The sequence below is a fragment of the Phlebotomus papatasi genome, chromosome 2, assembly GCF_024763615.1.
Source record: "Phlebotomus papatasi isolate M1 chromosome 2, Ppap_2.1, whole genome shotgun sequence".
NCBI classification, from domain to species: Eukaryota; Metazoa; Arthropoda; class Insecta; order Diptera; family Psychodidae; genus Phlebotomus; species Phlebotomus papatasi.
This window is the reverse complement of record NC_077223.1, coordinates 24,340,139-24,365,793: the sequence shown is the minus strand read 5'-3', so window position 1 is coordinate 24,365,793 and position 25,655 is coordinate 24,340,139. Positions and strand designations below refer to the sequence as shown.

Genomic DNA, 25,655 nt, shown 5'->3' with positions numbered 1-25,655 from the left:
TTATGCCTCCGATACACCTTTTAGGAAAGAAAAATTGCATGAAATAAAAAATTACATCATTTTCTTTTTCAAACGTTCTGCACAGGTCTGTCCCTTTTTTTTCGCACTCAAAATTGGATTTAACTAAATCGAAATTGTAATGCTCAAAAGAAAAACAGGAGTGAGAAAGAGTAGGATGAACATATGCAAATCTTTGAGAAAAGAGGTATGTGAATATTGATTTCATGAAATTTTCCTAATCTAAAAGGTGTGCCAGAATCATTTTATGGCTCTGGCACACCTTTTAGATCAGGAAAATTTCATATAATCAAAATTCACATCCCTTTCTTTCTCAACCATTTTCCATAATCTATCCTACTTTTTCGGACTCTTCTTCTTCTTTTGAACATCACACCAAATTAAATTTAGTTCAATCGAATTTTGAGTACGAACGAAAAAATACGCAAAACATTTAAGAAAGAAAAGGATGTTAATTTCGATATCATTAAATTTTTCCGATCTGAAAAAAGTGCCGAAGATTTCACTTTCAATATTCAACTCATAAACAATTTTTCACGCATTCGGAATTGCAAACCATAAGGCCATCTTCAGACTATAGGTTTGGCCCAGTTCCAGAAAGTCTCAAAATCTTAAAAACAACCAATTAATTTGATTCTTTATGGCTCCGGCACACCTTTTAGATCAGGAAAATTTCATGAAGTCGAAATTCGGATCCCCTTCTTTCTCACATGTTTTGCATATGACTATCTCATTCTTTCGCATACCAAATTCGATTGAGCTAAATTAAATTTGGAGTGATGTTTAAGAGAAGAAGAAGAGTGCGAGAGAATGAGATAGACATATGCAAAGAATGTGAGAAAGAAAGGGCTTCGAATTTCGACATTATGAAATTTTCCTGATCTAAAAGGTGTGGCGGAAGCATTAGAATCCAATAGATTATTTGGGTTTTATAAAAAAATTCTAAGTCAAAATTTTATGAAAAATCTTGATTGATAAGAAGTTAGAGAAGTTAAGCCATATGGCTAAGCCTTAGGTCTGAAGCCCGTATAAGCTTGTATGGGATTATGGTCCTACACTGAGAAAAAAAGAGGGTGCGATTAACATTTTTTCCTCAGAACTTTAACACTTTTTAGGTGTAAAAATATATCAACATTTTTTAATGTTAATTTTACACCTTATCAAGGGTAAAATCAACATGAAAAAGGGTACTTTTTACCCCTAATACACCTAAAAAGGGTAATATTTACACCGATTTTGGATCAATACTGCAGGGTAAAATTAACATTTCCGAAATGTTATTTTAACTTTTTCGGATTTCTCTCAGTGTTGGTACATCAAATGTTTTGGATGCATAGGTTATTGTAGAACCATCTTGTACACACTTCAAGGCGTTCTTTAGATCTTCCTTAGAAAAGGTTTTTTCTTAGGAATGTTTTCCTTTGTTCCCTTCGGCATATGAAATAGTAAAACAGTGCTGAACTGTAGCGCCCATTTTAGAGCAAAATGTAAACAGCCACAATTTCATTAATTTCTTTATAAAATATTATTATTTCATGAAAATCGATTTACTCACCTTGTAGGGGAATGATTGCACTTCACTTTTAATAAAACCTTTGGATTTAAAATACTTTTTTTCCCAAGGAAAAAAACAATAAATGTTTTCAATCAACCAACTGTCATTGGCGAAAATATCACTGACTAGAAAATTTTTAGTGAAGAACCCAGCTGACACAAGATTGAAATGAGTCGATTACAATCACTTATTTAATGGATAAAAATATTATTTTTGCTTTTTCTCAAAGTTGAATAATTATATTATGTTACTGAAGTGAATATATTACGGAAATAAAAATAAAAATATTATTTTAAGTGGATTTCATCTAGTTAGCGTAGTTATAACGATCCACATAGCGAACAGTTCGGATTAGCGCACTTAAAAGTAAGTAAAGAATAGTTTTTTTGTGTTATTTCTTCAAGAAAATTTCCTATTGCTACAATTATTGAAAAAAAATCTAATTGTTTCCTCTAATTCTAAAATTTAAACTTTTTCGTATTTCATTAATTAAAAATTTTACTGATATCTAAAAATTTGCCAATTTTCTTCCTAAACATACCAATTTCATTTTTTTATCTTTGATCTAATCCACTAATACAATTGTTCCTTTGAGTATTTGTCACTTTTGTGGGTTTTCAGCCAATTTCCTAGTTTATTGGATTTTTGAAATTGCTTAGGGTGTTTTGTATTTGCTAGCGGGAGACTTAAGATTGAGGGCTTATGTGAGTGCGACTGACGGCAGCATCAATTTTCTTGGAGTTGGAGGACAATTTAGGACAATGGATTGCCCCAGAAAATTCTTCTTAACAGCTTTTTTCTTGGCCAATTCTTCCAAGAAGCTTATCCAAAAAAAAGCAAAATATTTGTGAAATTACAAGAAATTAATTGAGTGAAATTATTGAATTTCTGCCTCTGTTTGAATTTTTTTCTCACACCATTCATCCTCATTCTTTCACCAAAAAGAGATTAATGGGGGAAAATTTTTCGGGTGAATATCGGGAAAATTGAAAATAGAGGCAAAATTCAATATCCATCAGGTGAAGTTGCGATGTGGTGAGATTTCGAAGGATTTTTTCTCCATCGATGGAGAAATTCACTTTCAATTCGATGTCATTGATGTTATTTCTATTTGTGCTGTGCAAATTTACCTGTGCGTGTCAAGAGCGCAAATTTCTTCCACATCTTTCTATTTTTAACCCCCAAGGGGAGGTGTCTTTCCTTTAGCAATAGAACTGAGAAAAGCCACAACTCGAAATATATTATCAATTTGAGGATATGGACTGAATGTGGAGGAAAAATTCAATTTTCATTCGGCAAGTGCGTGTGAATATATGGTAAAGAAAAATTCTCAGAATGTGAAATGTTCTTTGAGGACGGGGGAGGAGTCTCAAAGGGTAAAACCACTGTTTCAATTTTGTATCACAAAAACAGAAAGTGGTAAAAGTATATAGTGGAATAGAGACACAGAGGGTGAGTATCGATAGTGATCAACCCTTTATTATGCAAACGAGCAGTGAATATTGTCAGGGAAATTCTTCCCATTGCTCTTTCAGCGTTCTTTTTCCATTGCTCAAACTCAATATAATATTCACACGTTTCAATATTTCTACTTTAAGTTATAATTTACATGTTACAAAGTATGTAATCATTTAAACTATTTAAATCCAATTATGTTCTCCATGTTCTCTAATTGACGTGAGAACGTTAAAACCTTTCAAGCTAGAGGCAATCAATCCAATCAAAAAATGCGATATGTCTAAAAACATTTTATTACTGTCAATATGACATTCAAAGGCCTCAAAATCAATACGTAAAACTTACTAACATTTATATTAAAAATCGTATGGATTAGGGATAAACGCTTGAAGATATTTTACATTTAAAAATAAGAAAAAGGAAAAAAGGGGTGGTAAAGCATTCCAGCTTTGCGGAATGCTCGAACTCGTAACTTAGACGCTATAATTCAAAAGTACTTACTTCCGCATCATTTATCGTTTACCGATTCACAACCGATTTATTGAACAGATTCCTCTCGTTCAGTAATAACCTTCCCGATTTGAGAGCTCTCTCCGGTTGAGGTTTTTCCTTTACCGATTCGAAGGTATATCAGAGAGAACTTACCTAAAAACCCGTTGGAAGTTCAAATGTTTAAAACCGACGAGTTACACAAAAGTGAGCAAGTTCATCAAAAGGACATTTCTTTGAATGAAATAGCATTTAAGACATTCTTCCATCCTGAAATTCCACAAACCTACACAAAAATTCACTTTTTGCAGCAAATTTTTGCACACTGTTGTTGACATTGTTGACGATTGAAGTGTCAAGAATATCGAAATTCGAAATGACACAACAATCAGCGTTAAAGCGGCTGGCATATGAAATTGCACTTTAGGCTTCCGGTAGATTTTCGAATAGGTTTGGCTTGGCTTTGGACTGGCTTTGTCTCTTCGAAAGGTTATTACTGAACGGAGCCATTGAATCACCCAAAAATCGCCCAAAATAGCGTAGAAATAATATAATTGAATTTGCGATAAAAAATTAGTTATTGGTTATGAGAACTCGTTCATTACCGGTTCAGTTTTGGCACAATCCATAATTTTTAGCACAATCTTGTTCATTTATGAGACTCAAAAATATAATCAATATTAGTAACGAATTTGTTCCAAAATGTAGCTCGTCCATGGACACCGGAAATTTTTGGAACAAATTTGTACCTTTCAGGAGAAACAAAAAGATATCCAATATTAGTAACGAATTTGTTCCAAAAAATAGCTCGTTTAGTATAAAATCGTATCCCTCCTCTCACACTCAGTCACCCGTCACCGAAGCCAGGAGGACGCCAAATCTGTGGCAATTTTCGTGCTACATAGTTTCACATTTTTAATTCGAGATTCCCTTCCCTCCCCTCCTGCTGCCAGCACTCGCTTATGATTTCGTCATGCACGCGTCTGTATAAAACACTCTTAAGTTGATTTTTATTTGATATTCCTTATGAACTTTCGCCACCGAAATCCATCTCGAATGAAGTATAGGCCTTAACTGTAAGACGAAATCTTTTACACGAATTTGTTCCCGACAATGGGAACTGAAAGATTACCCATATGAGTAACAATTTTGTTCCAAAAATTACCTCGTCCACGGACACCGAAAATTTTCGAAATAAATATGTTACAGATGTAGGAATAATATTGTTATAAAAAATGTACCAATTTATTCCTGATAGTGGGAACAAAACAGCCGAGTGCAACAAATTCTATTCCGACTTTCAGAAACAAATTTGTATAAAATGAAATCAAATCAAATTTGTAGACATTCCAAGTAGGAAACTTCCACAGAGAAAACTTTTTGGAACAAACAAATATAGGTACAAATTGATTCCAAAAAAAATTTGTTCCAAGGAAAACTTGTTCCAATATTTTGGTCAGTGTCCAAAAGTTTTTACCGTGTATAGAGCCTTTTCAACATTTGACCTTGAAAATTCTTATTATAAATAATTCAACGGTATTGTCGTATAGTATTTTTGTATATTGCAAATTATCTAGTACATCAAAAATTAATATTCTTAATATCACATATGAGATCTCAGTGGCGCAATAGGCAAGACAATCAGATCTCGGGCAGATAGTTTTCCAACTTACCTCACAGCTGTGAGTTCGAGTCTTACCCGGTCCAAAGATCTAAATGTCTCTGTGTTGCTTCTGGTAGGTCTACAATGGACGTAGAATAGACGCACAGCCCCATAATGTATTAGTTATGTAGAGCGACATGAATTAAATAAATAAATGAATAATTTCCACAACGGAAAATTTTCAACGGAAATCCAAGGCACACAATGTAGAAAAACACTAAATTATTTGTCAAATGGATTATTTTCATTTGAAAAATATGCTCAAAATAATAATAAAAAATTTACTTAATAAGGGGTGGCACAGCGTCCGAGGCTTTGAGAGCTGTTCGAACTCCTAAGAAGGAGCTCTGCCTTATATTCTTTTTCGGAAATTTTTCGGATGGTTATGCAAGATTAATTTGTCTATAAATTACCCCAAAACCATCTTGAAGTTGAAAATTGTGCAAGAAGAGGGTGTTTTAAAAAATAATTAATATTTTAATTAATTTAGTTTGAACAAATCTGTTCAAAATTAGGCCCTTTGACCTTGAATAATCCAAGATGGTGAATGTCTAAACATGAAATATTCAGTTGGGCTAACTACAAAACATATCCGAAAATCATTGAAATCGCGAGGGCCAAATTTGTGCAAAGTTTGAAAACCTCATTTTTTAAGTATTTTAGGTGGTTAGGGAACGCATGAAGGGAAGAGGAAAAAACAAAGAGATTAAATTCGAGATAATGTCATTTGAGTTAGGATCATCGCTCGAACTCAAAATGAGATCCTACAGCGTTGAAAGCAGTCTTATGCTTGCTGTCCTCAGAAATTCTCATTTGAAAATAGCCGGAAGCTAGATCCAAAGTGGAAAAATACTTGCTATTTCCGAGTTGGTCGAATATGTCATCGATGCTACCAATGGGATGTTGATCCTTGATAGTTATGTCGTTTAGTTTCCTAAAATCGATAACAATCCGCCAACGCTTTTTTCCATTTGAATCAGGCTTCTTTGGCACAACCAATAAGGGTGAATTAAAAGGGCTGAAACTATGTCTTATTATTCCACTATCCAGCATTTTTTTTATTTCAGTTTTTACCACATTTCTCTGATGGAAGGGTATTCTATAGGGTTTTTCGTTAACAATGCTGGACCCTGGAATAGTTTCGATTTTGTATTCTGATGTGATCGTGTGAGATATTTTATCTCCGTCCAAATGAAATACTTTATTGTACTTTTTGCAAATGTTTTTAAAATTTAGGAATTCTGTATGGTTAAGTGACTTATTTATATTGACCTTGTCAATAATAAAATTTGCTCTTTCGTCAGCATTTATGAGTTCATCAGTGTATTCGGCATTCAAATTAAAAACATTGTAGTCATCAAGAAATTCAGTTTCAGGTGCAAAATATTGTACTTGAACTTCAGATTCGCTTTTGTTGATAATGGGAATTTTTGCTTTATTGCAAATTGGCTGAATAATGCATTCTGGTATAAAGACTTGATTATTTTCGCTAAAGGTGCGAAATTTGCAAATAAGTGGAGCATTTCCGGAAAACGCAAATTCAACAATATTTTCTGACCTTGGTTTCAGGTGCAGAATTTGGCCTATTTTTGTCATTCTTGATGTGTCATCTTCGGAAATTTCATCGGAAATTTTTTGTTTCGGCTCAATTTTCTCTTCAGGTTCGATTTTTGTATCATTGAGTGGAGCTTCTGAAGTATCCAATGTGTAGCCATAGGGATAGCGTAAAAAAGGTACTGTGAGTTTAAGCTCATTAAAAAGAATGTGACGAGATTTCACATGAATTATTGCATCGAGTGAATGCATTAGGTCTCTCCCGATAATTCCGTCAAAAGGGAAATGATTGTCGGGGAGAACATGTAGGGTTGTCTCGACCTGAGAGTTGTTATTGGGCGCAAAATTTAACCGAAGATTAACAGTCCCTAAGGTATTGATATGGCCTGGTGTAATTCCACCAATCTTGATAGTTTTCGAAATTATAACAGGCATGTCAGGGTGCAAAGATCTGACTTTTACAAAAGAAAAGGGGGAACCATTATCAATTAAAAATCTGAGGATGCACGAGTCTTGTAAATATCTACCAAGAACTCTGATCACGTGTGGGTTTTCGGGTTGGCCTATGAAATAGCTTGGAATAATATATTTTTCCTGGTCGGCGGAGGACTCTAATTGTGAAACTGTCCTGCCGACCACATCTCGTTTTCCGACTGATTTAAATTGTTTTGTTCATTAGATGTAAATTCCGTTGCGGGAAATGTAGTTGAGTTAAATTGTCCTCCAGGAGGCTGAAATGTCGTTTCATTAAAAGTTCTGCTTTGATTGGGATTAGTCGAATTATGGGGAGATGTGTTATTGAAAGAGGTATTAGAATTTTGGGTGCGATTCCTGTTAGGTTGGAAAGTTTGGTTATTCCTTTGGGATTGATTTGGCTGATAGTTCTGTCGCGAATTTTGGGACGAATTTTGATTCCGGTTGTTATATGAATTATTTTGGTTTCTGTTTTGGCTTGTAAAAGAAGAAGATGAAGAACCTGATTGTGTTTGAGTTCTATTATTCCCAGAATTTTGTTGAAATTTCCCAGGATCAGGATTCGCGGATGGGATGGTTTTTAATCTACTCTCCGCGAAAATAACTGCAGCACTAATGCTTTTGAAACTTCGCGTAAGTATCATGATGCGGGTATCATTATCCCGAATCCCGTTTGCAAAAATATCTAGTGCTTCGCGAAGATTTTTATCTTTTACAGCTTGTGTGATTCTCCCATCACAATGAGCGGCACATGCTGCATTAAAAATATTCATAGCATCCTCGACACGCTTCGCGAATGCCTTAATACTTTCTTTAGTTCCGATCGTTAGCCTTTGTAAGGCTAACGCTGCCTCTCCTATCCCTAGTTCAGGTTCATTTTGTGAAATTATAACGTCCCTAAATTCTTGATACGTGGTATAACTTTGCCCTCTTACAACTGAATACATTTCTGGGCTTAGTTTCATAATAATAAGCCTAACAAATTCCATATCTCTTGAATTATTTTCATCATTGAAATAATCTTCATATAAACTATCGCAAATTGCGATAAAATGAGCTACTATATGCGACTCACTTGTGCATTTTGGGATGTCCTTATAGAGTTCGCTGAACGGTACAGTAGCCATATTCTGCTGCGTAGTTTCTGAGCTGTTGGAATTTAAAGATGATTGTTGCTGTTGCGATGGAGGAGGTGGTGGCGGATCCGTAGGTCGGTTATTGATTGGTGATTGTTGAAGTTGTGGCGATAGCGGAGATGTTGGATGTTGTGCAGGAGTATTGTCCTGATGATGGGTTCTTTGTGATGATGGAAGCCGCGGAGTCTCTTGTACTTCGTCTGTAGATGGCTGATTTCTGCTAGAAGTCGGTGTTCTAACAACTATCGGTAGTGCAGCAATCTCTCGTAGAATTGGGGTAACACCAAGATACAATGGTTGATGGTGTCTCTCAGAAGTATGTTGTGATGCTGCTGGTGGTGGCGTATATGTAATTGGGGATGGTTCCGGTGGTGTTCGTGCTGTTTTTCCACTCCGTTGAAATACACTAGGACAGTTTTCTACACTAGGACCAGGACCACTTTCTGAGCTTCTCCTGGTAGTTTCAGTCTTTTGAACCGTTTTATTTTTAACTACAACTTTTTTTGTTCTTAAATGGAAGCTGGTGCGGTTACTCATTTACGGATACTCATTTGAGATTATCTGAATCTCATTTAAACTTCACAACACTTAAACACTGGATAATCCCACTTCTGACACCAATTTGATACGCCAAGTTAAAACACTGAATGTAGTTATAAATTATATTTATTGGCTTCTTGTCTTGTGTCTTCAAGTGACTTTGAGTGACTTCAAGCGACTTCGAGCGACTTCAATGTATTCTAGTGTTGCACTTACTTTTATGCATATTTTATGTTTATTTAGCAGTAAGCGCAACACTAGGAAATTACAATCAGCATAATAAGCATAATAATCTTAAAGCATAACATATTTCATCAAATATCTTAACTAAAATAAGGAAGGGGAAGGAGTTAACAAATAGGAACACAGATGTTCCGCTACACAGTCCGTAAAAAGTGTCTCGTCGTTAAAGGGGTAAAATAGAACTGTTACCGTTACTTTACCTATGTATCACCGATTGTGACCGATGAAGTCGGTTTCAGAATTAAAAGATCTTTCAAAAAAAATCCTAATTTGACGAAATCCGTTAAAAAAAACGTCCTCCAGTTCGCTATTAGTCCGCTAGAGAATGTTGACTTGTGGGAGGGTCACTGAAGACCGGAAGTCAATATATCTTACTGTTATCAACCAGGATGATGAGAATTTGAAAAAAATGGATTGTAAAAGCTTCTCTCTCTTGGAGTTCGAAAATTTGAAAATGCCAAAAAGCGAATGTGTTTTCGAGCAATCTGCGAATTGTTCTTCTTCAGAGTTTCATTGTATTATTCTGTATTTACCTCTAAAGGGGTTCTTCCTTTACCAAAGTGGAGTGAGTGAAAAACAGTGATGAAAGGAGAAAATCTGAATGAAAAGCCAGAGGCGACAGTGTGAGAAATTTCCATATTTTTCCTCAGAATACAAGTTCGCGCCCCTTCTGACTTGTTTCCCATGAAGAACTCTTCAATATTTGTACCATCGTTGGCAAAATCGCACCACCGAGAACTTGTTGATTTTCAATAGCGAGCAAAATGTCTCTCTTTTGGTGAAATTCATAGAATATTTCCCCATTTTCTCACCAAAATACGCACTCAAAGCACATATTTTGCGACTTTCCCTACGCACTAATGCGCACCCTTGAGATTTTATTCACCATGTGCTCCCCAGAGATTGAAGAATACCGTACTTTAAAGATATTTCACACAATATTGTAACATTTTCTCCACATACAACTCAAATTCAATAGAATAAAATTTTGCACAGACATGGAAACTGAAATACCAAAAATAGAAACAAATCCTTAAAGTAACGTTGGGGAATAAGAAATTTCAAAATCGCCAAAGGATATCAGTAATTTAATTTTGTTTCTGTGTAATCCTTTTCTGTGTGATATGTTTATCAATTTCGTAAGAAAGTATAAACCTTTACAGTGAACATCCCAAGAGAATAATATTTTGCATAATCCTGAAATGTCTAATACCACAAACCATAACCACCTCTGCCGCCTAAATTGTTCGTAAGTTTAGCAAGGAGAAATGGCATAGCAGCTGAATAAATAATTGTTAGATGTAATGAACAATAATGGTGGCAAATGTTGACGATTTAAATGCGTAATGATATTGTATGAGACACATTTTAGTGTCTTGTGATAACTAGAGAAGCATTAGCACTCATTCAGTTAGACTTTTATTACCTCAAGAATACCCAAAATGCAAATACAAAAGCCCATATAGAGCTTACATTGAGGAGAAATTTTCTAAATTCAAGGAACTTTGTTCCAGAAAGCTTTTAGTAGCGAGATTTTCAAGAATACGCAAAAAATTCAGCGGAAATTACAGATAATTTTAATTTTTAATTAAATATTCGCTCAATTTAGATGTGTGGCACATTTCTGCATGAGCAATAATGCAAAACATTTGGTAGCGAATACCATATTCAATATTTACAATTAACAAATGAATAAATTAACAGGATGTGTGAATAAATACTTTTAAATCTGCACATTAAGCTGCATATTATCAAAAGCACTTTTTGATTGAATATAATTTTAATTCCATGGTTTGGAAATTTGCACTCAAAAATCTGCATAATTTATCAATTTAATTTCCCACGTGCGTGCCAAATTTTTGAATTTTAGTCAAAAATTTATAATTTAACCCTTTAAGGACGCGAGTGGGTTACGGAGACCCAAAGAAATGTTTTTCTGCCTATCTAAGGTTATTTTTTTCTCTAAATAATTGCGTTTTTTTTGGTTACCGGTGGCCCACTCGCCTTTAAAGCGTTTTACATTTAAACATTTTAAAAGTCCATTGATTGATTTATTACGAAACGGTTAATGAAAGAAAATTATAATATACAATGGCGGCCAAAATAATAGAATCAACTCAGCAAATACCACTATTTTACCTTCAGAATTTTTGTTTATTCCAATTCCTTTAAATAATTTTGATATAGAAATATGTATGCAAATAATTACCTTACGTCAAATAAACATTGTTTTGGCCGCTAGAGGTCTCTATTTTTCACAGAATACAGTGGCGTCTCTCTATATGCATAGTTTGGGTATTTTTTTGACAGTTGTATCTTTGAATATGCACAACTTTTTTTGAAATTCCTAACGGTTTTTCTTTCTTCTAATAAATTATTATTATTTATTTTTATTTTTTTTAGAATTTCCTGTGTTATTTTAACTATAATATGAGACAGAAAAAATAAAATAAATAAAATTAAAAACAAGAAAAATTAGTTACCAAGAAAATAATTTCGTTTATTTACTTTGTCAAAATGTAAACAAATTAATTTTGAATGCAACCGACACAAAATCTGTGCATCGACACGTTACGCATATAGAGAGACACCACTGTAGATCAATAGTGAATTAGGTTTGAAAAACACGATAGGACCACTTACATTTAAATGAAAGAATGTGGTCTATAAATCGGATAAGTTTAAATAAAGCCATATTTAGAAAAAAAATTACAGTTTTCCAATTTTTTTTGGCCGAACTGAATTTCACTATTGACGTATTCTATGTAAAATAGAGACCTCTAGCGGCCAAAACAACCTTTGTTCGACAATTCTAATAATTTGGAGATTTCTACTTCAGAATCATATCAACAAATTGAAGAAAAAATACAAAAGTTAAAAAAAAATATATAAGCTTTTCAAACTGATTCTATTATTTTGGCCACCACTGTATATCTCCTTATTTTTCATATTAATTTTGAGGATCTGCATCAATATAAATCAGTAGGTCAATTCTGAACATCTTTTTGGTAAGATGTAAGATAATTTTCGTTACAAATGTAAATTATGCGTGAATACAGTAACAGGAAAAAGTATATTTCGTTAACTACGTGTGGCGCTGGTGGTGTTCGTGCACTTTCGCAAATCCAACAACTCCTGTATATGTACGAACAAATTTCGCACGGAGTAAAAGTAGTCTGAACGAAAAGATGCAACCGTTTAAAAGAAATGCATTAACAAATAGTAATTTTTGGCCACAGTTATTCATTAAATTGATAGAATATTGAAAACTTTAACCTTAATAAAAGAAATTAATGTTTTATTCTGAGAAATAAGCAGTGTTTTCAAATTTCCTGTCATTAAATAGTATACATTAAGGCGTATTTCAGAAATTATTTGACAAATTAATTCCCAATGGTAAGCAAACATTACATACACTCAGTTCCGGCATTATGTACTACGGATTATGCACTTGACGAGATTATGCACATCTAGAGCCCGGCGCGCGCCGACTGTTAGCCGTTTTTAGCGCGCCGCCAAACTTTTTTCTTAGCCGCCGCCGCCTAAAAATTTTTGAGGCGCGCCGCCGAGCGCGCCGCCAAGAATAATTCGGCGCAGCGCCAGTAGGCGCCACACTGCAACTTTATTTTTTTACATAAATTTTTGTTTTTTTGTTTTTCAGACTGTTCTTTTTTTGTTTAACATATTTTTTTGTTTTTCAGATTGTTTTTTTTGTTTATGCGTTTTATGCAAACCCGAGTGATATGTAATTAGAAAATTCTTATAGAAAATTTAACGCTATAGGTATAGAACTTTGCTGAATATCATTTTCCTCTAGGGGAAAGGCTCATAATTTTGTCCAGTTTCTTATTTTGGACACTTTGAGGATAACATTGGACACTAAAAATAAATTGATTAAAATGATGGATTTTTATTCCAATATTTGATGAATAATGAATTCTATCTAAATATTTGTTCTTTTTGGAAGATTTTAACACTAAATTCGTTAAAATTTGAATATGATTTGAGTTGAAATTGCTTTGTTGAAAATTCAGTGTGAGCAATTGCTTACGAGAAATATGACAGAACTTTGTGTTTACTTCAGTCTTATTTAGCTGTGGTGAAGTACTAACAGTGTTTCTTCGCTTTTTTCGAGTGATATTATTGAATATTCATTGAATATTGTGTTGATTCACGTTACTGATGATTTGTACATTTGACCTGAAGTGAGATTTGCCTTGTGAATTATATTTTTCGTGTGAAAAATGGGAAATTTTTTAAGACATTCACCAGTGAGGTGATGGTTCTTATTTTGGACAGGTGTTTTTCTCACGAAATTTCGTGAAGTTTTAGCTTTTGTGATGACTAGGTTGGACAAATGCCTGGAGAAACAAAGGAGCATCATCTCTACGAAAGAGATGTAGCGAGAAATGCCTTGAAAGGCTCCCGGGAAGGTCAGGGAATGAGCGACTCCGCACGTACTTGGAGTATCGAAGTCAACTCACTTTAATGAATGATATGGAAAGTTTCCGGGCTTCATGTGACATTCTACGTTTCCCTTACATGAACAGGAAGAGGACTTGGTAAGATTGGTTCATCAAATGAAGAACAATGGGCATCCTATTGAGGCGGATTAGCTGTCCAAATTTACAGCCAAGTTGGACAAATTAATAAACAAGTTGTCCAAAATAAGAGCCAAAGTCACTTCTACATATCAATTCATTTTTAAACGTATTAAAACTAATTTTAATAAAAATAAGACGATAAATAGCTTGCTAAGTTTCTAAACAACCCTTCTGAAAAGAGAGTAACAAGAAATGTCAATTAGTATAGAAAATATCGAACTTCAAACTTGGAACTTCGATGCTTATAAGCAGACTGTCCAAAATTATAAGCACTTCCCCTATCTAAAAAATGTTATTTTCGAGCAATTTTCTATGAGATGATTTTGTGGAGTTTCTAAAAATTGCTGGGGTAGTATCAAAGCATGGCATAAGTTGTTACATTTTGCTCACGAAAATGGAAAAATTATCTATTTTATATATTTCGATAGGAAATTTACTTCTTTACCTGCTACTTTGTCGAAGATCTTTTTTTCTATTTCTTAACGACAAATATATTTTAATTTAGTCAATATTGATGTTCATTGTAAGGAAAATATTCCAAAAAAGGGTCCATAATTTCAATTTTTTTTTTGGCAAAAACCAAATGGTCAGTAAAAAGTCAAAAGTGGTCAGCAGAAAATCAAATTTGATCAGCAAATAATTCGAAATAATCAGCAAAAATTTTCAATTTTGTCAGTAAAAAGTAAAATTTTGTTAGTAAAAAGTTAAATTTGGTCAGTAGAAAGTTAAATTTGGTAAGTAAAAACTTCGAATTGATCAGTAGATATATTCGAGTTGATCAGCAAAAAATTAAAAATGAGCAGCAAAAAAATTAAAAAAGCAGTAAAAACTAAAAAGTGGTCAGCAAAAAATTAAAAAGGAGCAGTAAAAAATAAAAATTTGTCAGCAAAAAATTAAAAGAGGTCAGTAAAAAATTAAGTGGTCGGTAAAAAATAAAAATTGGTCAGTACAAAATGAAAAGTGGTCAGTAAAAAATAAAAATTGGCCAGTAAAAAATTAAAAGTGAACAGTAAAAAATTAAATGTGGTCAGTAAAAAATTAAAAGTGGTCAATAAAGAATTAAAATTGGTCAGTAAAAAATTAAAAGTGGTCTGTAAAAAATACAATTTGGTGAGTAAAAAATTAAAAACAAGCAGTAGAAAATAAAAATTGGTCACTAAAAAATAAAATTTGATCATTAGAAAATCAAAATTGATCAGCAAAAAATTAAAAGTGATCAGTGATAAATAAAATATGGTCAGTAAAAAATTAAAAGTGGTCAGTAAAAAACGAATTGTGGTCAACATAAAATTAAAAGAGGTCAGTAAAAAATTAAGAGTGGTCAGTAAAAAATTAAATTTGGTCAGTAAAAAATTATAATTGGTCAGTAAAAAATATAAATTGGTCAGCGGCCAGTGATAATCCTAAATCAGTTTATAGTGGTGCATTTCCTTCGGGATCGGGAATCTTCGTTTTTTCCATTTTGTTATTTACACTTTTGTTTTTCCCAAAGATTCTCCCTTTGGAATCTTTGTCTTCGGTAACTTTTGTTTTTTGAAAACTTTGTCTTTGGAAATGTTGTCTTTCATACATTTTTCACAATTTTCAGAAATTTTGTCTGTAACAAATTTTGCACAAGTATATTATATTTTATAAATTTCCAAAAATTTCCTTTTTCTCAAAAAATTTCCATTTGCCCCAAAGTATGAAACTAAAAACCTCCCAAAAACAGAAAATTTCCTTTCGTCCCGATAGGTTATACTGTTAACTTCCCAAAACACCCTTGTTCCAAAGGACGAGACTAAAAATTTTCAAAAACAGAGAATTTCCCTTTGCCCCGACAGATGATACTGGTAAATTCCCAAAACACAGAAAATTTCCCTTTGCCCTAAATAACGAAACTAAAAATTTCCCAAAACAAAATTTTCCTTTGCCCCGCCCCGACAGACGATTCTAATAGCTTTCCAAAACACAGAAAATTTCCCTTTGCCCCAAAAGACGAAACTAACAATTTCCCAAAACACAGAAAATTTCCCTTTGACCTGAAGGACGAAACTAAAAACTTCAAAAAACACCATTGTGATATCATTATTTTCTTTAATAAAATATATTTGTTTAAAATATATAAAAGACAAGATTTCCAAAGACAAAGTTTCCAAAAAACAAAGGTTACCGAAGACAAAGATTCCAAAGAAAAATTGGAAAAAAACAAAATGGAAAAAACAAAGATTCCGCAAACCCTTGGAAACTGTGAGAGATAGAGGCCTCATACTTTACACCCTATTAAAGTCTCCTTTAGGCTCAAGATTTGCGAAATTTCACTTGAAAATAAAGAAAATTACTGCTCATTTTTATTTTTTTATTGACCACTTTTTATTTTTTATTGTCCATTTTTTATGTTTTCAGACCATATTTTATATTTTACTGCACATTTTTAATTTTTGCTGACCAATTTCTTACGGAATTGAATATTTTCAATTTCTTGTTGACCACTTGTTGTTTTTTATTGAACTTTTTATTGACCACTTTATTTTCTACCAATCAAATGTTATTTTCTACTGCTCATTTTAAATTTTTAACTGACCACTTATTATTTTTTACTGATCACTCTTTATTTTTTACTGATCAAATTTTATTTTTTACTGATAATTTTTAATTTTTTACTGACCATTGTTAATTTTTTACTGACCACTTTTTATTTTCTATTTATAACATTTTATTTTCTGCTGATCAAATTTTATTTTTTTTAACCAATCATTAGTAGTTTTTTACTCGCCACTTTTTATCTTTTACTCACCACATTTTATTATTAATTGCTAATTTTTAATTTTTTACTGGCCACTTTATTTTCTACTGACCACTTTTGATTTTCTACTGATCAAATTTTATTTTTTACTGTTTATTTTTAATTTTTTACTGACCATATTTTATTTTTCACTGATCACTTTTTACTTTTTACTGATCATGTTTAATTTCTTGCTGACCGCTTTTCATTTTTTACTGACCGCTTTTAATAAAGTACTGCTCTTTTTTTAATTTTTTTAATGATCTTTTTAAACTTTTAGCTGTCTTTTTTTTATTTTTTACTGATCATTTCGAATTTTTTGCTGACCAAATTTGACTTTTTACTGCTCGTTTATTCAATGCCTATTTTTTTTATTTTCCATATAAGGTAAAGTATCTTATGTCGACGACTTGAAGATAGACTTTGTGAAAAACTTATGAAAAAACCGTTATAATTTGTGTTTTTTGATAGGGTTTTTACCTAAAAGAAAAGAATAGATCCTTATCTACGCGAAGTATTCTAAAAATTAAGGATCAAAATTGTGAATTAGTTAAGAATTTCACGTACCTATATTTTGTTAACACTAAACCTACCGAGATTTTTCTATACCTATTCCTACCATACCCGGTCAAATTGACCGATACTGATGAATAATAATAATAATTTATTTAACCCTTGCAAACTTGTGCTTTGGGATACTGATGAATGCTATCAGAGACAATACTATCACCTACTTTCAGTCTGGGATGATTTAGGGAGGCCCCTAGAGTCCATTTCATCTATTTACAGCAAAGAGAACCAACCCCTCCCTCCCCCAGTTAGTAAAAAATCAGTCAGAGGGAAGAATTTTTTTCTGAATTATTTTTTGGCCAAAATAATAGAGGTAGCCACTCAGAATGTTCTGACAACCCCCCCAAAAGTTAATACAAGGAATCCAAATACAATATGGATTTTCTACTCATCCCACTCCTTCACCTCCAGAAACCACTCTTTTGGAAATATCTCAAAAACTAATTCATCGATTCCTTTCATTTTTGGATATGTTTTAGAGGTAGTCAAGGCGGACATTTCGTCCTTAGGCACCAATACTCCCCAAAACTTCTTTCTTTCAGCTTTTAAGGTCAGTATTTTTAAACTATTTTAGTTGTTCTATAATATTCTAAAACTGAATAAAATTGCTTTAGGCTTATACAAGATTTTTAGATCTCTCAAAATAAATGAAATTTTGTCCAAATCCGTCGAAAATCCAATTTCCTAAGCATTGATTTGATTCCTAAGTACCAATTGACCACTGACCTTGCAAAACCCCTGAAGGAATTTTCAGAGAGAATTAGTGTCTGAGAACGAAATGTCCGTCTAAAACATCTCCAAAAATGAAAGAAATCGATGAATTAGTTTTTAAGATATTTCCAAAAGAGTGGTTTCTGGAGGTGAAGGAGTGGGATGAAAAGAAAATCCATATTGTATTTGGATTCCTTGCATTAACTTTTGGGGGGGTTGTCAGAACATTCTGAGTGGCTAGTTCTATTACTTTGGTCAAAAAATAAATCAGAACGAATTCTACCCTTCTGACTGATCTTTTACTAACTGGGGGAGGGAGGGGTTGGTTGACTTTGCTGTAAATAGATGAAATGGACTCTAGGGGCCTCTCTAAAATATCCAAGAGTGAAAGTAGGTGATAGTATATAGTAGATGATTACCTATGTCAAATCGGTCAAATTGACCGGTCGTGGTAGGTAGAGCACATGAAAAAGTTTCTCGAAAAAGACAAAACAAAATAAAAAACAAATACTCAAAAATATATCATATGGACATATTAAGAAAAGTCATGCACTTAAGGTAGTGGCAATTGAACGTCTAGTCTACGTAAATATTAGAAATATGTCCAAAAGGTCAATTTGACCGGGCTTGGTATGTTTAGTGTTAATAAAATGAAGAAAAAAATCGGCGCGCTTGGCGCGCCGCCGCCAACTGCTTCGGCTGGCGCGCCGGCGCGCCAGCCGCCGCTGAACCATTTTAAAACTTCTGGCGCCGCCGCCGAAACCCTCTGTGCGCCGGGCTCTAGCACATACAATTATGCAAGTTTGCCTACGATTGGGAGTTAATTTGTGAAATCATTTTTGAAATACGCCTGAATGTATACTATTTTGTGAAGTGCGAAATCCCGTCAGGTGCATAATCCTGAAGTGCATAATACGGGCTTCAGACCTAAGGCTTAGCCATATAGCTTAACTTCTTTAACTTCTTATCTATAAAGATTTTTCACAAAATTTTGACTTAGATTTGTATTATTAAACCCAAATAATCTATTAGATTTTAAAGAACCAAATTAATTGGTTGTTTTTAAGATTTGGAGACCTTCTGGAACTGGGCTAAACCTCTAGTCTGAAGACGGCCTAATGTTGGGACTGAGTGTATTTCGTGTTAAAGGTTCATGTGAAAATTCGACATTCTAGATACAATTTTTCGAATTATCAACGAAATTTTGTGCAAATATCTTTTTAACTTTTATCCCAGACAGTCTTAGGTAATCTAACTGTGGCTGTATCCACTATTAAAACATTTTAGTCGACACACTTTCTTACCCTTGTTCTTCCCATAAAGCACACAGAAAAAAGTTAGTCATAACAATTTGTACAAAGTTCGTTGAATGAGGTTCGTTAATTTTGAAACAATAAAAAGGTAGTAAATTGAATTGTAAGTAAGTTTGTCAAAAATATGTAATTTCAGACTCAAACTTGTGTCTAAACGGTCTAAACTTTAATCAGCTTTTGAAACAATTACGCGTACATTGAGTTAAATAAGGTTTTATATACTTTTGAAGTTAAAGCAATACTCTTTTAAAAATCGAGAATTGGAAGCCAATTCCAATTCCTAGGTAATTGTTTTAAGTTCCTACAAACTCTAATTTTACAAACTTTGACAAACCTGCATGAACAACTTTTACTGATCACACTCTTTAGATATTCCAGAAAGTATTTATACCATTTCTCATTTTTTTGTGTGGAATTTTTAATAAATTCCATAATAGAAAACGCTGATTTTAGCATGTTCCTAAATAATACTAAAACTACGACGAAATTTATTTGGCGCCCGAGGTGCAGTGCCCCTTAAAGGATACACAGAATATTAAATTTAAAAAAAAAAAATAATTCTCAGAAATATACTTTATATTTTACTTTTGCGACTGGGGTTGTAAAATTAGCAAAACATTATTTTATTAATGCTCAGGGACATGTGTATTTGTCAAAGGTGATGCAATACCCGAAATACTCAGATATAAAACGTATTCAAATAAAACTACTGAAATAATTAATTTAAAAAATAATGAACATATGAACGTATAAATTTAATTATGATTGTTAAATAAGGCAACAGAAGTGACGTGTTATTAAATAAATACATAAACCACTGTTTGTGATGAACACTTCTGCACAGAAATTTAATTAAAATAGTTTCAAGAGGGATTGAATCAAGAATATGTGTTTAATAGAGGTATTCCCATTTGAGAAGGGTGATCGTCCAAGTATAAATTGTATCATAACATAAGTTGATATTGTGGATATATCTCAAACTTCACCATCAAAATCAATACGTTAACGATGGATGGTGTGAGAAATCAAATCCTTCGAGACAACAAAACAAATCCATTTCATGTGACTCTTTCGTAAAATCCCCCATCTCATCTCCAACGCAATGTTATTTCAGTTTCAATGAGACGATATGATACCTGCAACATCTATTTGGGTGTTTGTGATATAAATTGCAATTTATCCATGTCTCTATATGGCTTTTCTACTTCCCACCCAACCACTCTCGATAGGACAATTTGAGGATTTTCCAACTACAAATTGGAACTTTTATGGTAGCAGTAGAATGGTAAGTATTTTGGGAAGAATAGTACATAAAAAACTAAAAATTGATAAGTAATGAAAGTAAATGTGCTACAAAAACACAAAATTTGTAAGTAAAAAATATCAATTTGAAAGTAAAAATTCAAAATTGGGAAATAAAATTATCAACATTAGTAGGGGAAACTTGGAATATAGTAAATATGGGTTAGGTTTTTTTTACTTAAATATTGGACTTCAGAAAAAACGAACCTTATTCATATACTATATGAATTTATTGAATAAATTTAAGCTAGTTTTTGGAATATTTAAATCTTTTATCACATGGTTATATAATTTTTTTTAAAGATTTGAATCAAAGCATAATAATAGCAAGTGAAAAGGTTAGTTTAAAAATAAACAAGAAAACAATCTCCTTCTGTACATTTCACAATTTCTCCTTGGCTTGATCCAATTTAAACCGACACAGGAAAAACGGGAAAAACACCTTTTCTCCCTCATAAACATCATTATTCTCTGAGAAAAATCCAAGTAAAAGAAATCATCTCAAAACCCGTATACAAACACACCTTCCTATCAATCCCAATCCCCAACCAAACCCCAAAGGTGACATTCTAATCCAATTATATGGAAAGTGCAAAAATTCACAGAAATGACCATGATGTGTTGTGTTGGGAGCTCTAGCGCCAAACTTTGCACAAAAAGGTTGGGCACTAAGATATGAAATCTTCCCCAAGGAAACTTTCCCATGCACTCACACGAAAATTGCACATGGAGCATCTCACCTACGAAATTTCGTCGTGATTTGTAGAGCGAGAAGAGGTAATTTAATTAAAAGTTTATTTACAAATCCACCTTATCAATTTACCCCAGAAACTTCCACAAGAAGAAATTGATGCTGGCAAGAGAAGCACCTTTTGCTAGAATTCCCACGCTCAAGATTTTTGAATAGGAAATCTAATGCAATCAAGAATTTATTAGATAATAACCCTTCCAGAGAGCATGGCAAAAGACGAAGCAAGGAAGAAAGCGGTAAGATATTTGTATCACCAAAGCAAAGCGTTTTAAGCAACAAATTTAAGCACATTCGCATTATTACTTAAATTAAAAACGAATAGAATTATTATTCTCTAGATTTTTCAATATTCCCATATCCCTTCTGTAAAAAGTTTTAAAAAACGAACGGTAAGAGATATCGACTTTCCATTTTCGATGACTTTATTTTATTTTATATGCCCTGCTCGCAACTGATTTTAAACCATTTATAAATTGTCCTAAATTGTTTTCGTTTTGAGATAAAAATTTCAGATAAAGTTTATCAATCATCATTCGTCATCGGTTTCAATATTTTCCTATCTAAAGGAAAATAAATAGCTTTAATTTTGGTCTAGAACTTTTTAAGGTTTTCTATTAGTTTTTTCAAAAGCTTATAATTATATTATAATTATTATTTTTACTAACTAAATCTTTTTACTATTTTTTTTTTAGTTTTAATTTCATATTTAGAAGTACTTTACTTCATGTTTATTTAATGTTTTGAAATAACTTTTAAGTCAATTTATTTTTAAAACTTACTGCGGCCGAAGTGTTAACCAAAGAGAACAAAGTGTTTCTTATGGAGATTTAAAAATTTGAAATAGTGAAATTGCTCTTAATGAACTCCAAGATTTTTCAAGATTTGCCCTAGCATTAGGGGAATTAGCATTAGAAGAACCAGGTACAAAATCATTGATATTTCCCGTATATCCATTTCCGAGAAAACTATTGAGAAACCTATTTTCACTAATCCAAGACTACATGGCTTTTGTGATAAAAATAGATGGCAAAGCGTCCCAGCTTTGCAGAGTGCTCGGGCTCACGAGAATGGGCTTTCTGTGTATTATCTTTTCGCATGCTTTTTGGGTATATATCGCTTTACTACCGATTAAATTGATTGATAAATTTAAAAAAAAACATTCTAGAATAAGAAATTGCTTAAGAAAAGTACATTTTAGAATATTTTAGCATGAGTAACAAGCATACGAAGAAATAAAAAAGTAAATCCGGGAAAGGTAAATCATGTACGGGTATACTACAGACTCACGACCAATTGAGTGGGGATCTCAGTGGCGCAATAGGTAAGACCGTTGGCTCTGGGATGGATATATCCCCGGCTTGACTCACAGTGTTGTGAATTCGAGTTCCGCCCGGTGCAAGCAATTGAATGTCGAGAAATAAAGGCATTTTTACTAATATAAAACGTAATAAAACTGTACCGCCTCTGTCCAAAAACTCCAGGAACAGAGAAGAAGCATCCACACTACGAGGAAGGCGTTCCTGGGCGATCTGCGATCAGCAGATTCTTCCAACACGAGCACATTATAAAGATTACATTGTAATACAAATAAAGTGTCTCGATACGATTAATAATATTGAGTCCAAAACAGTCGGGTTAGAAATTTCGATACTATCGAATGGATAGTATCGATAAATCTATATCTGTTATATTAAGTGAATATCGACTTTAACGCCTTATGCCCAACGCACAGTAACTTTTGTTTTGTAAACATGTTTTTGACATTTCAATGAGAGTGAGTGAGATCTAGATCTAGTCATCTCGCTCATTCTTATAGAAACTTTTGAAAACATGTTTACAAACAAAAGTAATTGTGCGCTGGTCATTATTGGGCCATTGTGACGTTCCCAAAACAATGTGCGGCTGTTGATAAATGTCAATTTTAGCTACAAAAAGTACAACTATCGTTTAAATTTTCCAGAATCGACAGTCGATACTATCGAAAATAATGTTATCATGTCACCCAAACTTTAAGCAATTTAAAGTTAAACTTTGACCATCGAAAATTCGATTTCGAAATCTTTTTCGAACTTAGGTGTGCAGGGACGAAATATTCGCCTTGATTACCTCGAAAAATATTCGAAAATTAAATAAATCGTAGGAGCCATATTCGAAAAAAAAAACAAGAAAAAACATAGTCTTTTAAGGAAAAGAGGGGATGGAGGGAAAGACTGTCCTAGATATCAATATCTGTTACCGTTTGACCTCTAGCCATGTCACAAATTGAAAAAGTGGATTATATAACTGCTCTCTCTTTGAGTTCAAGCACTAAGTTTTGTCTAAAAATCTTCAAACAAAAACTTTGAGCCTTCATTAAACTGGATTATGTATAATTAAAAATCTTAATTTTCGAAAACGAATTGTTTTTTTTTATTATTTAGTTCATAATTTTGAACATACACTGAAAGAAATCCGAAAAAGTTAAAATAACATTCCGGAAATATTTATTTTACCCTGCAGTATATTGATCCAAAATCGGTGTGAATATTATGCTTTTTATTAGGGGTTAAAGTTACCCTTTTCCATGTTAATTTTACCCTTAAAAAGGTGTAAAATTCACATTAAATAATGTTGATACATATTTGCAGCCAAAAAGTGTTAAATTTATGAAGAAAAAAAGTTAATCGCAGCCCCGTTTTTTCTCAGTGATAGAACATAAACCTCATGATTACGACTTTTTCAACGGATAGGATCCGGTATTATTGGGTTACATAATTTTATCCAGCGTTTTATAAATTAACTCTTGTCACCTCTCACTTGTCATAGATACAACAATAAAATGTGAAATATCATAGAAAACTTTGAGAATGCAAAGCATATTTTGACAAAATATAATTTAAAGGACATGAATAATTACTCTAAAAGGGATTCTACTAAATAAATATTTTGACACCGAGCCTTTTCTTTCCCATGGAAAATACTCATGTGGTCGCGAGAACAATTTGTACATGTCATCGTCAGAGAAATATACCTTTACACTTGTCACCAATCTTGGCGATTTATCACACTTTTGATGAGAATGACGAAGGAAATTGGAATTGAGCAGCTAAATTTGTCTTGCTTAACTTTAATTACAGCATCCCCATATAGTCCTTTGTCTACATTCCATCTTACCATTGTCTTTTACCAAATCCAGTTGGATAGGGAAGTTTTAGACAAGAGATATAATTTGATAAGAATTTCAAGTGATTGTGATGAGAATCATTGAGAAGTTTTACGTCTTGATGGAGAAATTTAACCCCCAAAGAACATTGAGATTCCCCTTCTATAATCATCATTAGTAGAGAAGACACAGCGGCTTATCCTTTCGATGATGGCCCATCGTGAGCCACAATTAATTTCTTGAAGGCGCACGTGTTTTGCACTAAAATACTCTCCCCCCCCCCAACATTGACGAGGGTTCACACGGAACCATCACTCATAAATTGTGATGCTTGCCACTAATTCCAGGCTCACCCAACAACACACCCATGGGACCCATCTTGCTAGGAATCCACTATTTGCATATTCGAACGTAGGTGAAACACAATGTTGCGTGATTTGATTGCCATTGCTGATACTGAAATTTCCACCGCGAAATCTGCCTATCTTCCAACTATTAAACACTGCTTTTATGTACACAACCTCGAAATAGGCAAAGAGAGGCGCCTTCAATGTAAAACTCAAGAAACAAATATTATGTATCTTTTTAGCGAGCTAATATTAATATTAATTAAATACAATTTATTCACGTAGAAGCGTAATTCAAAAATTTCAAAATTTAATTTTTTCCGTTAGTAACCTCCTTAAGTGCATAAATTTTAAGAGTTTCAAATAAGAAATATAAAAAAAAACATATTAAAATTTTCAACCTTCTATATTTAAAATATTTTCCTTATGAACTTCCAATTCCCCTCACATAATCCTAAACCAAGGGGTAAATAAGTGGTTCTCAGAGAGAACAGTGAGCAGCGATCGGGAAAATTGTGCCGATCTGGAGATAAAAATCGACAGATTGGCACTATTTTGTTAAGAAATCGGCACAATTTGGCCAGAAATCGACATAGAATGTTAGACATGCCATGTTCATTCACAAAAATCGGCAGATTGGCACAATTTTTGCGAAGAATCGGCGGATTTAGGGTCGAAGGAACACATTTTCGACATCTTCGATAGGGAACCCCTACACTTTTGTCAAAATCTTGAAATTTATTTAAAGTATCTAATAAAATGTAAATAATATGACGTTTTTTCCTTAGTCTACGTTTTCTGATAAGGATAGATGTTCAAATTTCGTATTCCAAATGCTACAGAGTAGGATATCAATAAGCCCTGACACGACTTCTTAAAGTGTCAATAGGTGTTCCTTTCACAGACAATTTCAATCGTAAATTTTAATATACTGTACTGGAAACACTAATCTTGTAAACTTACTTGCAACAGATCGGCACGAAATCGACAGATCGGCACTCGAGTGAACTGTAAGCGACAT

At 33.1% G+C, this 25,655-nt stretch overlaps 1 protein-coding gene across 1 annotated transcript; it reads right to left on the bottom strand.

The window, feature by feature from the left end:
* Positions 1–25,655, bottom strand: LOC129800287 (inactive histone-lysine N-methyltransferase 2E-like). The gene is made up of 3 exons (XM_055844565.1): positions 25,598–25,655; positions 8,287–8,727; positions 1–17 (listed from the first exon to the last, which is right to left on the bottom strand). Exons 1-3 carry the CDS (start codon positions 25,653–25,655, stop codon positions 1–3), a joined length of 516 nt encoding a protein of 171 aa, XP_055700540.1.

What these genes read in the sequence shown, in the direction of transcription:
- LOC129800287 (XM_055844565.1), bottom strand. Translation starts at nt 25,655, where the DNA reads ATGTCGCTTACAGTTCACTCGAGTGCCGATCTGTCGATTTCGTGCCGA. An exon ending in TTCGTGCCGATCTGTTGCAA is followed by an intron (nt 8,728 to 25,597) that starts GTAAGTTTACAA and finishes GTGGAAAAACAG; the next exon opens with CACGAACACCACCGGAACCA.